Source organism: Rhinopithecus bieti, unplaced genomic scaffold (genome assembly GCF_001698545.2).
Source record: "Rhinopithecus bieti isolate Rb0 unplaced genomic scaffold, ASM169854v2 scaffold_28987, whole genome shotgun sequence".
In the NCBI taxonomy this organism is placed as follows: Eukaryota; Metazoa; Chordata; class Mammalia; order Primates; family Cercopithecidae; genus Rhinopithecus; species Rhinopithecus bieti.
In genome coordinates, this window is record NW_016812958.1 from 124,385 (window position 1) to 138,806 (window position 14,422).

At 36.6% G+C, this 14,422-nt stretch overlaps 1 protein-coding gene across 1 annotated transcript in view; it reads left to right on the forward strand.

Moving 5' to 3' along the window:
- MME (membrane metalloendopeptidase) overlaps nt 1–13,812 on the forward strand; it is a 91,017-nt gene extending 77,205 nt beyond the window's left edge. The window contains 4 exon segments of the mRNA XM_017847381.1: nt 2,023–2,054; nt 2,056–2,116; nt 2,451–2,527; nt 10,460–13,812. Of these exon segments, the coding sequence (XP_017702870.1) occupies nt 2,023–2,054; nt 2,056–2,116; nt 2,451–2,527; nt 10,460–10,559 (270 nt within the window). The 3' untranslated portion in view covers nt 10,560–13,812.
- Nucleotides 13,813–14,422: the final 610 nt, after the last annotated feature.

A 14,422-nucleotide genomic window follows, 5' to 3' on the forward strand; every position in this document is an offset into this window, starting at 1 on the left:
TTTTTTTGAGAGGGAGTCTCACCCTGTCACCCAGGCTGGAGTGCAGTGGTGGGATCTCAGCTCACTGCAAGCTCCGCCTCTCGGGTTTACGCCATTCTCCTGCCTCAGCCTTCTGAGTAGCTGGGACTACAGGCGCCCGCCACCTCGCCCAGCTAATTTTTTGTATTTTTAGTAGAGACGGGGTTTCACTGTGTTAGCCAGGATGGTCTCGATCTCCTGACCTCATGATCCGCCTGTCTTGGCCTCCCAAAGTGCTGGGATTACAGGCATGAGCCACCGTGCCTGGCCTTTTCCTATATATATTCTTGAGCTTTATTCTAGGATACAGTTAAAATCCTGGAAAATGGTTTGATCCTTTTGGGTCTTGCTTTTGCAACTATTCGTTGAGATGGGGGCAGTGTTCAGTCTAGGCACATTATTCTCAACTGCTGAGATAAGAATCTACTCTGTGAATCTTGGAGGTTTCCATTCTCATCCTGTGTAAGTACCATAAATTGTTATCTCTAGTCCTTTTGGGATATTGTTTTCCTAGCATTGAGTATTTTGCTCACACACATCTTCAGATCAAGACTAAGCTGAATGCTTGAGGATAGCCACCTGTAATCTCTGAGGTTCTCTTTTTGTGTAGCTTTCTCCTCTTTAGTAATCTGTTCTTGGTGTCCCTGAACTCTCAGCTCCTTCTCCTCAACTCAAGGAGTCTCCCCAGCTCTGACTGGTTTTCTCCTACGATATGGCCTGAAAACTCTCAGGATAATAAGCTCAGCAGGATAGGACTCACTGAGAGTAATGTTTAACATCTCTCAGGGGTCGTTCTCCTTTTGCCTGATGTTCAGTGTTACGCAAACCATTATTTTAAATATTTTGTTCATCATTTAGTTGTTTCAGCAAGAAGTTAAATCCAGTCCCTATCACTCCATCTTGACTGGAAGTGGAAAGCATTGGCACTCAATATTCCCATGGTGATTCTGATACACAGCCAGATTGAGAATCACTGCTATAAAATCCAGCCAAAGTTGGGATTGATAGTACTTTCACGGAGGTCCTTACCTAGAGCAAGTACAGAATTGTAATGATGATGCAAATGACAATTGTGCAAATATTTTATTACATTTTGAAAATATGTAAATTCTTAACATGTAATACCTTGCCCCCCTGCTAGATTTCAAGCTCTCTAAGAGGGAGCAGGTGCAAGCCTTTCCCATATCCCCAGCATTGTTCCATAGTAGAGGTTCAGTAAGTCTATGTCGATGGTAAGTGGCAGAAATGAAGTATATCTTCTGCTCATCTAGTTGGTCACCTTCCTTTGTATTAAATTGGAAATGACACATCTAGAACGATTGTTATGAATTCCTTTTAAAAGTTTATTTAGTAGAGGAAAACTCATTTTTTTCAGTAGTGCGCATAAATCTTTAAGAATTAAGAGCACTTTTTGACATTCAAATTACCTGAATATTTTCCTTCAAATGTACCTGAGGCTTTGTCCTTTTTTTCCTGTCTCCAAAAGACCAGAATAGTTGCATTTTATTGTCCTCAGACTCATAGGAGACTAGGCCTCTAAGGGATCTCAAGAGAACCCTTTGACTTGGCAAGAGTCACTCGAACTTAGTCTGGTGAGTCTATTTTGCTAAGAGAGTAGTAACTAAGTTAAATGTAGCAATTGTAGACTTACTTGGCAATTCATTTGTCCTGACTAGTCTTATTCATCAATTTATAAAACAACATTTAGTTAAGTTTTTCATCATTTAGGTCATCCATTCATTCAATTGACATTTATTGATCACCTAACATGTACCAGGCTCTTGTCATCTACTAATCAGTATCTTGTTCTTTTCAGAGCATTTGTAAATAAATTTGATTTGCCTTTCTAATCCATAAAATAGCTGTAGGCTACCATAACTAAATGTATTATTAGGGTGATTTTAATATAAAATATTAATTACTTGGTGACAAGATCTTTTACATAGGTTTATATATAACCTTAGGAATTATAATTATTGTTTTTCTATTTTATCAACTGCCTAGGCCTATCAGAATTATGTTAAAAGAATGGTGAAGAAAATTACTTCCTGGACTTGACCTAAATCACAAACAACTATTCTTCTTGAACTTTGCACAGGTATTGTGTCTTTCTTGATTGACAGATATGAAAACCATTTTGAGTTAAAATTTCACAGTAAGTTAGATGTTACATGCTGAATTCTCTTGTTTTAATCAATTGTGGCAGAGCATTTGACTTGATTCACTTTCATTGTTTATAATAGACTGTTGTATCATATTAATGATAAATAACTATGTTCCTGGTTGCCTTTCATTGAACATTATTTGAAGAGAGAATGGTTGAGGAATGCAGAATTCCAATTTAATTTTTCTCCCTCCCCTCAATTTGCTAAAACAAATAATCCTTGATTGAACCTGAGTATATACTTTGCTTTTCCTATTCCTATCTCTAGGTGTGGTGTGGAACCTATAGGCCAGAGTATGCAGTCAACTCCATTAAAACAGATGTGCACAGTCCAGGCAATTTCAGGTGCGTGGGTATGAACAGCAATCAAGGTGCTCTTATATTGGGTCCATTGCTTGCACATTTGGAATTTAGACTTTTCTAACTCTGATTCTTTTACATTGGGAAATTCAGTGTTTTTTTGTTTTGTTTTGTTTTTTTTTGAGAGTCACAGATAGGATCGAGAGAACACATTAGAGCATTCTACATAAGCATCACCTTGGCCGCTCTCTTTCTTCGAATCTACAATAATTATAATTCCTTAGAATGTATGAGGCTCGGGGCTTGATCTATTCCAGCAAAGATGTCGTCTCAGAACAGTGGCTCAATTTAAAGCTAGCACAAAGACATTTCTAAGAGGCTGTGAATGGTTTAGGCCCAGACCCAATGAGCTCCAAACTGCGAAGAAAAATTTCAACACAAAGGAAAACTTCCTACTAATTAATTAGAGGTTTTTCAATATGGAATAACATTCCCAAAGCTTCAGGAGAGAGTACGTTGAAGCAGAGATCAGAACAGCCCATCGAGGATGTGAGAGAAAAATGCTCTACAGGGTAGAAAATTATTTGTATATTTAAGTTTTATTGTTGTTCTGGTTCCAAAGATCCCTCATCGACTATTTTCATTCATAACAATAGAAGTGTGTGTGTGTATGTATGTGTGTGTTTTAAGGGTAAAGGGAATGCCAACGTTTTGTCAAGGAAAGTATTATTTTCTCTGGAGGTAAGGAGATTTTCTTGGCAAGATCTAGAAGAAGTTAAAGTTCTTCCCAAATTAGAAAATCTAAGAGAACAATGATTGAAGAGAGTCCCTTCTAACCAACATTTGAATGTTAAATCTCAGATCCTATGTATTTGTTTAAGAACTGAATTCCTAATGCTATCCCTTTCCCACGTACTAGAACACTTAAGTCACTCATTTGCTGATCAACAACACCTCTCAGGCAAGAAAGTTTAAAAAAAAGAAAAAACCTAAAAAATTTGTAGGGTAGTTGGAAAATGGAGAACAAGTTGGAAAATCTTGAGAACAAAAGAGAACTAATGGGCTAAATTTCAAAAGCTCTACATAAAATGAATGTAAGCATACTGCCCAGATCATTTACTCTTGGGAAAAAACACGTTCAATTATGGAGAAAAACACATTCAGTTATGAAACAGTAGAGTAGCCCATTTAAAAATTAAAGAATTTACTCAGCTTGTTAGTATCATCATTGTCATCATCAACATCATCATCATCATCATCTAGTATCTGCCTTAATATTTCTTTCCATATTCATTCACTCAATAATTACTTATGGTATGCCTATTATCTCTGTAATCCAAACTAAGTTGAGTTCTGCTAAGATATTCAAATTAATTGCTCTATAGGTAATGAGCAACAGAAGTGACTGGATTAATTCCCATTTTGGTTTATTCAAGAAACTTTTAATTTTTTTAAAGTTGTCTTTTTCTTTACTAAAGTGAACTTAAGCTTTGAAGTAAGAAACACTTGAGTTCCAACCATGGCTTCACTATTTACTAGCCTTAATGTAACCTCTGTGCCTCAGTTTCTTGATATGTAAAATGAGGATTAAATTATCATGAGAGTTGCTAGAGGATTAACGTTAATATAAATGAAGAGCCTATGTTGTGTGTGTGTGTTTGAAAGTTCATACTAGGATAATTTGTAGACAAGAGTTATGAACAGAATAAGAATTCTTATGTATTTTGCAATAGTTCCGTATCAGTCAAGGCCTTTTTGGTGCTCATTTCTTATGTTCTGCACATTTCAGAATGTTAGTAACTGATCAGTGGTTAAGTAAAATGTAGATAAGTATATAACTGTTTTCTAGCTCCAATTTTAAACTGAAAACAATATTTTGCTATAAATAAGTTAAATTATTTGTACATTTAAGTTGTTATTGTTGCTCTGGTTCCAAAGATCCCTCATTGACTATTTTTCATTCATAACAATTGTGTGTGTGTGTGTGTGCGTGCGTGTGTGTGTGTGTGTGTGTGTGTGTGTGTTTTAAGGGTAAAGGGAATGCCAACCTTTTGTCAAGGAAATTATTATTTTCTCTGGAGGTAAGGAGATTTTCTTGGCAAAAGGTTGAGCTTACATTTAGTTTTGGAAACAGACCACTTCCTGGCTGTACAAAGTAAAACATATCTTTTAAGGAACTTTAAAAACTAATAGATGCCAAGTTGCTATTTAAGAATTGTGCTTGGTGGTTATATAGAAATATTTATGAATTAGATATTTGTAACCTTATATTTAAACAGCCATAGTATTAAAACAAAAGGCAAAATACGCTTGATACAAAGCTACATGTATAAAACTGTATTTGCTATGTCTAATCTATTATTGTTTTATTCTTCGTGACTAAAGCTTTATTTATGTTTTTTAAAATAAACTGGAGAAGTTAAGGTATAAGAATCTAATTCTAAGGATAGCAGCTAGCATTTATAAGCTCATACAAACTACCATACAACCTAATTTGTCAAGGGTTTGCCCTGCATATCTCCATAAACTAAAACAGATGTCCATAAAAATCTAGGTGAATTTCAGTAATATTATTGTAATACCTAGTATATCTACCATCCTCAGAGAATGAGAGGTTGCAAATTAAGTTTGATAGATAAAGTTTGTCTCTTTTAAGTATTAACATTTTTATCTTAACAACTGGATTAAAATTTCTCTATTAAAATGTATTTCTGCCTTCCTACCTTAAAACAATATACTGAAAAAAAAACCTAACCTTTTAAAAAATTTTGATGGCACAGACTACTTTATGATTATTAGTTATGCTTTTACTGTTTATGAATTTATTCTGTGGAGCTATTTATTCTTATATCAATTGTGATGCTTTTGATTTATTTTGGCTTTTATTAGGGTTTTCTGTGTGTTTGTTTCTTTCCCAGTTTTCTTTCCTATTATTGTATTGCCTGCCTTTAGTTCCCTAATTCCTCCATTTTGATTAGCTCAGAAAACATGTTGTTAAAATTAAGTGGTGTTTAAGCCAAAAACATTTTTCTTTTAGTAGTCTAGAAATTGAATCTATAATTTAAGTATTGACTTCATTTTGGAAATCCAGTTTATGGTTAGCCATCTAAAGTCATTTCAGGGAATGGTTATTATAATATTTATATGTAATCTATAAATATATTTCTAAAATTATTTAGATGTAATTTTCTACATAATATGTAAGGGTCTGATAATTTTGTAAAGCAAGTCCAAATAGACAAACTGATTTAAGTGCTTAGATTGCTCAACCTTATCTTCCAGTCAGGAAGAAAGGCACTTTTTAGAACTGACATCACTAGCAAAGTAAGAAATGTTTTTCAAAGCTTAATTTCTAATATTTTTGAAGGAATATTTTGTCTAGTGTTTTATATAGACATGTTCAACTAATAAGGCTATTTTGTTCCTTCATAACTCTGTAATTTAGCAGGCTAATAAGCCCTCTTTGAAATTCTTCTGTTTCTTCAATTTCCCTTCAATATTAGCGTTGGTTCCTGATATTTTATAGATATCAGTATGGATTTTAGTGAGTTTTGTAGAATTTATATTAGCCCCTCCAATCTTTAGCTGATAACTAGAAATCTATTCCAGCATTTATTTCTTTATGAATGTATAGCAGAACATACACTCATCAATATGACTTTGCTTTGAAAGAACCATAAAAATTAGTTAATGATGAAGATTGGATAGCTTATTTCTGAATGAAACCAGTTAACTTTGTAGCTAAGTCATTCATTTACAAGAATTAACAAAAGGTTGTCTGAGGACCCATTAATTGCACACAGTAATTCAGAAGTCCAGTTGTAGTATGCAGGAATAGTCAGATAGTATATAAAGTCCATTCTTGGTCACAATGCCAAATCTCTTAGATGCTTTTAATACGAGTAACTGTTTGCCAAGGGAATAAACATCAGCAGTACAATAAGTTATTTTACATAATAAAGTAAAAATTTCAAGTAAATCACCTTAAGAAATCATCAATAAAAGCTTTATTATCTTCTGCTATTAGAAACACAAGTACACAGTTTTATACAGCATGAAATTCATGTACATATCTTCTAATAACAGAAGATAATTCATGTAATACGATCTCACTCTTAGAAAAAAGATGTATTTTATTAATAATGTACTCACTTTTCAAAATAGATTATCTAGGCCTGGTACAGTCGCTCACACCTGTTAATTCCAGCACTTTGGGAGGCCAAGGAGGGAGGATCACTTGAGCTCAGGAGTTCAAGACCAACCTGGGTGACATAGTGGGACCTCATCTCTATTAAAAACAAAAAAATTGCCCAGGCATGGACTACATGCCTGTAGTCCCAGCTACTTGGGAGGCTGAGGCAGGAGGATCACTTGAACTCAGGAGGTCAAGGCTGCAGTGAGTCATGATCGCACCACTGCACACCAGCCTAAGTGACAGAGGGAGACCCTATCTCAGAAAAAAATAGATGATCTATTCAAAGATTTGATGTCACAAACACCAAACATTAACTAAGAAAGTAAGTGAAGCCCTAGTGTGTTGTTGACCTATTCAGGATCAAATTAAGTAGAGTCTTTGGATGGAGAGCGGATGGGCAGAATGGGCATGGAGAGCTGAGTGCACGGCAGGCTGAGTGTTTCTGCAGTGCCCACTCTCTGCAGTGTTATCTGAGGACTTTTCTTTGAGGTGTTTTTCTGTTTGTTGTTTTAACTTAATTTTGAGATTTATAAATATAAATCCTAAAAGTACTTTTTAAGAAAAATATAAAATTAAGTAGTGGGTTTGGACATTTTTACTGAAGTACTTGTTCCCATATGATTAAATCTAAGACAGAATCCTTTGGAAAAAAATTAATAAAATAAAAACAAAAACTGCAGCTCTTCCAATCAATGACTCGTGGCTTACCTGGTCAACCAGGGAGCTTGCTCCCCAGTGTGAGGAATGCCCAGGATGACAGGATGACTGTCTTTAGCCAGTATCTAGGCATCCTGAATTGGGAAGAAGGTTGCATTAATAAATCAAAGCTCCTCTCTAACATAAAGAATCCTTGAGTCCCACAACCTGAAAGACTAAAGACCAATGCAAATTCCTAATTTCTAAGCTCTTTTGATTCCTACACAAACAGTCACTTTTGACTACATTATAGAAGTGAATTTTTTTTGACTTATGAACAATGGAAATTTATTTCTCACGGTTCTGGAGACTGGAAGTCTAAGATCAGGGTGCCAGCATGATCGGGTTCTGGTGAGGGCCATCTTCTGGTTTGCAAACTGCAGATTTCTCCTTGTACTCTCACATGGTCCAAAGAGTGAATGTGTTTTTCAATATTTCAGATGTAAGAAATTGACTTTTTTTTTTTAATCAAATTAAGCCAAACTCTGAGCTCTTAGACTAAGCTAGGAGATGAGCCATTTACTTTCAGTGACTTTTCAACATACTCTTTCAGGGTTATTCAGGAATCTGAAATCATCACACAGGCATAGAAATTAGAGAATAGCTTCCATCTTCAGTCCACCATGGTCACTGCTGACATCCGTGCAGTCCAAATCCTCCCAGTCAGTGGTTCCATTTCCTTCCAATGCTCATGAGCCCCAGAGCCTCCACTCTTCAGGTCCAGGTTCTCCAACAACCATGCGCCATGCTATCAGAGGGACTCTCAGAGCCGTGCTCAGAGCAGGAAGCATCTCCTTGTCATTCACACAACCTGCCTTTACTGGAATTCACCCCATTCTTGGGAAGGCCAATCATCTCCCTGTCAAATGGACTAACATATAAATTTTCCGGCTCCTGACTCCACTTCACAACCCCAGGAGATTATTTTCATTTTTAAGACTCCTCTAGGGGTCCTAAAAAACAAGCAACTAAAAAAGGTTACATCCTCCAGGAAAGATAGGGGAGTTGTGGTGGAGAGGAATAGAGAAGTTAGTTGATGCATTGATGGGTGACATATTAGAAAGTCAGACTTACAAAAAAATCCACATGGATCTCTATTTTCTGGAATGAGGAAACGGAAAGAAAATGCTTTCTTTCTCTTCCTGTTGGTCCATAATATCAAACAAACAACAGAAACACTAAGTAGTGTTTTTCTTCCTAATGCCCTATTGCTTCTCTACAGGTAATCACTGTGACCAACCAGGTCACAGGTTCATTCATTCAGTATGTACTGAGTCCTGTGCTGGACTTTGGGGGCACAGCAGGGAGCAAGACATACACAGTACAGCATCTTCCCTCAGTATCTGTGGGGGATTGGTTCCCCCCCTGCAGATACCAAAATTTGTGGATGCTCAACTTCGTGATATAAATGGTGCAGTATTTGCATATAACCTATACACCTTCTCTCTCCTGTACTTTGTCACCTCTAGATTACTTGTAATACCTAATACAATGTAAATGCTGTGTAAATATTTGTTATACTGTATTCTTTAGGGATTAATGATAAGGAAAATAAGTCCATACGTGTTCAGTACAGACACAATATTTCTCCCACATATGTTCAGCCACATTTGGTTGAATCCACAGATGTGGAACTCAAGGATACAAAGGCTGTATTTTGTCCTCATAGAAATTAGTCTAGTGGGTGTGTCAGGAAGTAAAAAAGGAGAACAAATCATTGTAAATGTGGTAAGTGCTTTGATAGGGATAGTCCCTGAGAGAGGAGTTAGTTTAGATGGCATTCAAAGAAGGGGTCCAAGGAGGGGATATTTAAGCAAAGGCATGAAGGCTGAGGAGTTAGCCATGTACTGACTGCTGAGTAAATTTCCAGGGAGTGGGACCTGCAGGTAGCAGGAGGCCCTGAAAAGGGACAGGGTTTGGCTGGTCTGAGGAATTGAAGGTAGGTCAGCATAGTTTGAGCCTAAGGAGGAACAGGAAGAGAAATGTACTACGAGGAGGCTAGAGAGGAGACTGGAGCCATCAGGAGGACATTGGAGGCCATGAACAGGAGTGTAAATTTCCTTCAAGTCCATAGAAGGCTTTAAGTAAGAGATTATGGAATCTGATTTAAATTTTAAAGATCATTCTGACTGTGGTGTGGAGAATGGTTGGAGGAGAGAGAAGTGCTAAGATGTACACACGGTAGTACACCTGCCACATAGGGAGAGCTCCATAAATCAAAATGGACTCACCTGTCACTTATGCCTAGTCCTTGCACCACTCCAGTCCACTTGTCTCTGGGCACCTCCTCCCAACCCAAGCAAGCATGATGGGCTGGCCTCAGCAGGAAGAGAAGGGAAGGAGGTGGTTCAGGGTTCAGGGTGGGTGTGAAAACATCACCTCTGCATCAATGTACTGACCCATCTCTCCCTCAAATGCTGCTAGGTGCAGATAGTGAACTGGACTGTGTTGTTTTTGCCCACTGGGGTCAGAGATAAGAGGAAAGTGGCATTTTGCCAGCCCTTTCCAGTTATTCAGGCTGAATCCAGTTTCTGATATTTAAGGAGCCCTTTTGGAAAAAGGAAAATAATCCTTTATCAAATCAACAAAAAATATCTATTTAAAGTCTATTATGTTTAAGTCATTATGTGAGCCCTTTCAAGACATAGTGAGAGGTCATGATTATATTCTTTGACCAAACTCTTATTATAATACAACTCCAAATAACTGCATTTTCAAATGTGAATTATTCATTTGTTTTACAAACACATATAATGCTTATAAATTACTAACTCTCCAATGACAACCTTAAGATGCATGTTCTATCTTGGTGCAGACACCAAGGCACAGAGAAGCTTCATAAGCAAGATTCAAGCCATGTAGTCTGTCTCCCAAATCTGTGCTTTTAACTCCTGTACTTTGTTACCTCTCCATTTAAAAATTCTGTTAATGAGAAGGCATTGACTCATTGTACCAGGATATTTTAAGTTTAACTTTAAACTCCAAATTCATTCACTTGACCTGCAGAGGAAAATGCTGCAGGGCTCCAGTGTGGTATGGACATGAGTATCAAATGCTGATGGTGACTTTTTTTGTTTGTTTCAAAGGATTATTGGGACTTTGCAGAACTCTGCAGAGTTTTCAGAAGCCTTTCACTGCCGCAAGAATTCATACATGAATCCAGAAAAGAAATGCCGGGTTTGGTGATCTTCAAAAGAAGCAGTGCAGTCCTCGGCTAGACTTGCCAACACCACAGAAACAGGGAACTCTCTAACGAGAGAAAATGGGCCCTAGGGGTCACTGTACTGACTTGGGGGTGATTAACAGAGAGCGGAGCATCACAATACAAATAACATTAGGTTGTTCTAGAAAGGGTGTGGAGGGAGCAAGGGGGTCTGAGGTCTATCAAGTCAATCACTTCTCACTGTGTAAATAATGCTTAATTTCTAAAGATAATGTTACTGTTTATTTCTGTTTCTCATATGGTCTACCAGTTTGCTGATGTCCCTAGAAAACAATGCAGAACCTTTGAGGTAGACCAGGATTTCGAATCCAAAGGGAAAAGAAGATGTGGAAGAATACAGTTAGGCACCAGAAGAACAGTAGGTGACACTATAGTTTCAAGCACATTGCCTAACTACTAGTTTTTGCTTTTATTTGCAACATTTACAGTCCTTTGAAACGCTTCCAAAGAATTCTTATACACATTGGGGCCTTGGAGCTTATACAGTTTTAAACTCATTTTTGCCATACATCAGTTATTCATTCTGTGATCATTTATTTGAAGCACTCTTAGAGCAAAAAATGAATGTCTAAAATTGTTTTTTGTTGTACCTGCTTTGACTGATACTGAGGTTCTTAAGGCTTCCTGCAATTTTCTAAGCAATTTCTTGCTCTCTCTCTCTCTCAAAACTTGGTATTTTTAAGAGATTTATATAAATGTAAAAATAATAATTTTTATATTTAATTATTAACTACATTTATGAGTAACTATTATTATAGGTAATCAATGAATATTGAAGTTTCAGCTTAAAATAAATAGTTGTGAACCAAGATCTGTAAAGTGATATGCAGATGAAAATTTGAGACTATTCAAACTTATAAATCATATTGATGAAAAGCTTTTAGCACAAACTTTAGGGTAAAAATTGCCATTGGATAGTTGTCTAGAGGTATATATACTTGTGGTTTTCAAATTGGACTTTCAAAACTAAATCTGTCCCTTAGAGTATCTCTGATAAAAGGGCAAATCTGCATCTATGTAGCTCTGCGTCTCCTGTCTTTTCAGGTTTGTCATTCAAAATATTTTGATAATAAATTGAAATTGTGAACTCATTACTCCCTAAGACTTTGTGACAGCTGTCTAACTTTAGAAGTGCATTTCTGAATAGAAATGGGAGACCTCTGATGGACCTTCTAGAATTCTAAGTCACGAAGAGTTCTGGAAAAGAACTGTTTAGTGTTTGATAGGAATTCATCTTTTGAGGCTTCTATTCCTCTCTTTTCCTGTTCTATTGACTATTTTAGTTTATTACCAGATTGACATTTTACAAAAGAGGTGCACTTCCAAAATTCTTACTTTTCCTAACAAAAGATGAAAGCAGGGCTTTTCTATCTAAATAATGAGTATTAGTTCCCTGCCTCTTGAAAAATGCCCATTTGCCTTTTAAAAAAAGTTACAGAAATACTATAACATAGGTATGTAAATTGCATAAAGCATAAGTATACAGTTCAATAAACTTAACTTTAACTGAACCATGAACCTGTAGCCAGCACCTGTAAGAAACAGAGCAGTACTAACACTCTAGAAGCACCTCCTTGTCACTTTATTTCTCCCAGAACGAGAACTATCCTGACTTCTAATATCATTCACTAGCTTTGCCTGGTTTTGTCTTTTATATAGATAGAATCGATCAATATGTATTCTTTTGTGCCTGGCTTCTTTCTCTCAGCCTTAACATTTGTGAGATTCCTCTGTATTGTTGTGCTGATTGTGGATCTCATTCTCATTGCAGAATAATGTTCTATTGTGGGACTTATTACAATTTGTTCGTCCTATTGTTGATGGGCACTTGAGAACTTTCCAGTTTGGCGCTATTACAAATAGTACAACTATGAATGTACTACTTGTTACCATCTTACTTGAGCCTTCAATGGACTTATTTCTTCAAGTCCTTCCAAAAAGTATTACAAGCATTGAAATTACAGTTTCAGGCCAACTGTGGATACCCTTACCCTTTCCTCCTTTATCACAACCACCATTATAATGGGTAATTTCAAGTATATTTATATCTATATTTCCTTAAAGTAAATTTAAAATTTACCTAAGTGATATATCTAGTTGAAGTAATAGGAGCTTCTAGCTCTAATAAAACAGCTATCTCTTAACTTATTTTATTTCCATCATGTCAGAGCAGGTGAAGAGCCAGAAGTGAAGAGTGACTGGTAGAAATCATAAAAAGCCACTAGACTCTTCACTGTTAGCTTTTTAAAACATCAGGCTCGCATCCCTATGGAGGAACGACTCTCCAGTGCCTGGATCCCCTCTGTCTATAAATATAAGATTTTCTGGGCCTAAAGGATAGATCAAAGTCAAAATAGCAATACCTCCCTATCCCTAACACATCCAGACATCATGAATTTTACATGGTACTCTTGTTGAATTCTATAGGGCCTTCTGATGTCTCTAAAATACTACCTATTCTTTAGAGTTGTCACATCAGATAAGACATATCTCTAATCCCATCCATAAATCCATTTCTACTATGGCTGAGTTCTAGTCAAAGAAAGAAAGTTTAGAAGCTGAGACACAAAGGATTGGGAGCTGATGAAACTCACAAATGACAGTAGGAAGAAGCTCTCGACAATACCTGTTGGGAAGGAGTCTGCCTCCATGCCACAGTGTTTGAGTGGATTGTAGGTGCAAGGTGGAAAGGATGCTGTCCAAAGAAAAGAGTCCTTGTTCCAGCCCTATTCTGCCAATCCTGACAGGGTGACCTTGGGTATTTGCTGTATTCTTTTGGGCCTCTGCTTCTCTCACCTAAAAAACAAGAGAATTAGATTATATCAGTGGTTCTCAGCAAGAGAAGGAGTATGTGTCCAAAGCTGCCTTCCCATGAATCTGTCTCCCAATTATGAGTCAGTGAGCAGGATAACCTGAAAACTCCCATTTAAGTGTCTGAGTTGAGTTAGACAAAATTTTAGTCCAAATAACAAGTACCAAAGTTTTATCAAGTTTGGGTCTGTGCTGCTGTTACTATTAACCATTTAAGTGGGGCAAAACCTTGCTAATTTTCTCAAAAGCATTTATCATTCCTGTTGCCACAGATGGAGTACTCAAACTAAAAGATATTTGTTATTTTGGAAAGAAGAAAGACTCTATTCTCGAAGTTTGCTAATCAGAAATTTTTATCAGTTTCAAGTCTCAAAGATACAAAATAAAACAAACATTTTAATACTATTGCTTTTATGCCTAGTCAACTCTGTTCCAAACTGCCAACTCCTGTGTAAATCTCTACCCCATTTATGTCTTGCAAAAATATTAAGATTAAATGGAGCTTTTATCTCTGTAATCTTGTACTTCCTGCTAGCTTCAAATTGAATTTTTAGAAAATGAATGATACAAACTTTGTATCCAATGTGTCCTTGTTTTCCCCACCCTTTTTCAGAGATCACTGTGATTTTCTGGTTGGATTTTTTTTCAAAAGTTAAGTGAAATGGCCATCAAATGTTATAGGGAGTCACTAGCATAATCAGATGACGTAGGCAAAAGCCAAAAGTAAGTGTCTTTGTCCACAGTCTCTAGGCTGAAGAAGTTGACCATTTGGTTGGTCAGGTGGAGAGAGGCGTCACATCTGGCTGGTGTCAAAGTGGCACATGTTTATCTCATTCTAATCTTTTATCTAACAATGTTTTCTTAATTTCTGCTTCTTTGTATTTTGTATTTCCTCTAAAACAGTGAGAAACACTACTTTCATTTTCAACCTCCCAGACAAAATGTTGTGTTTCTGTTTTGCCTGACAAAACAGATCTTCTCAGTTGTACAAAGGAAGTCGGGCAGGAAAATAATC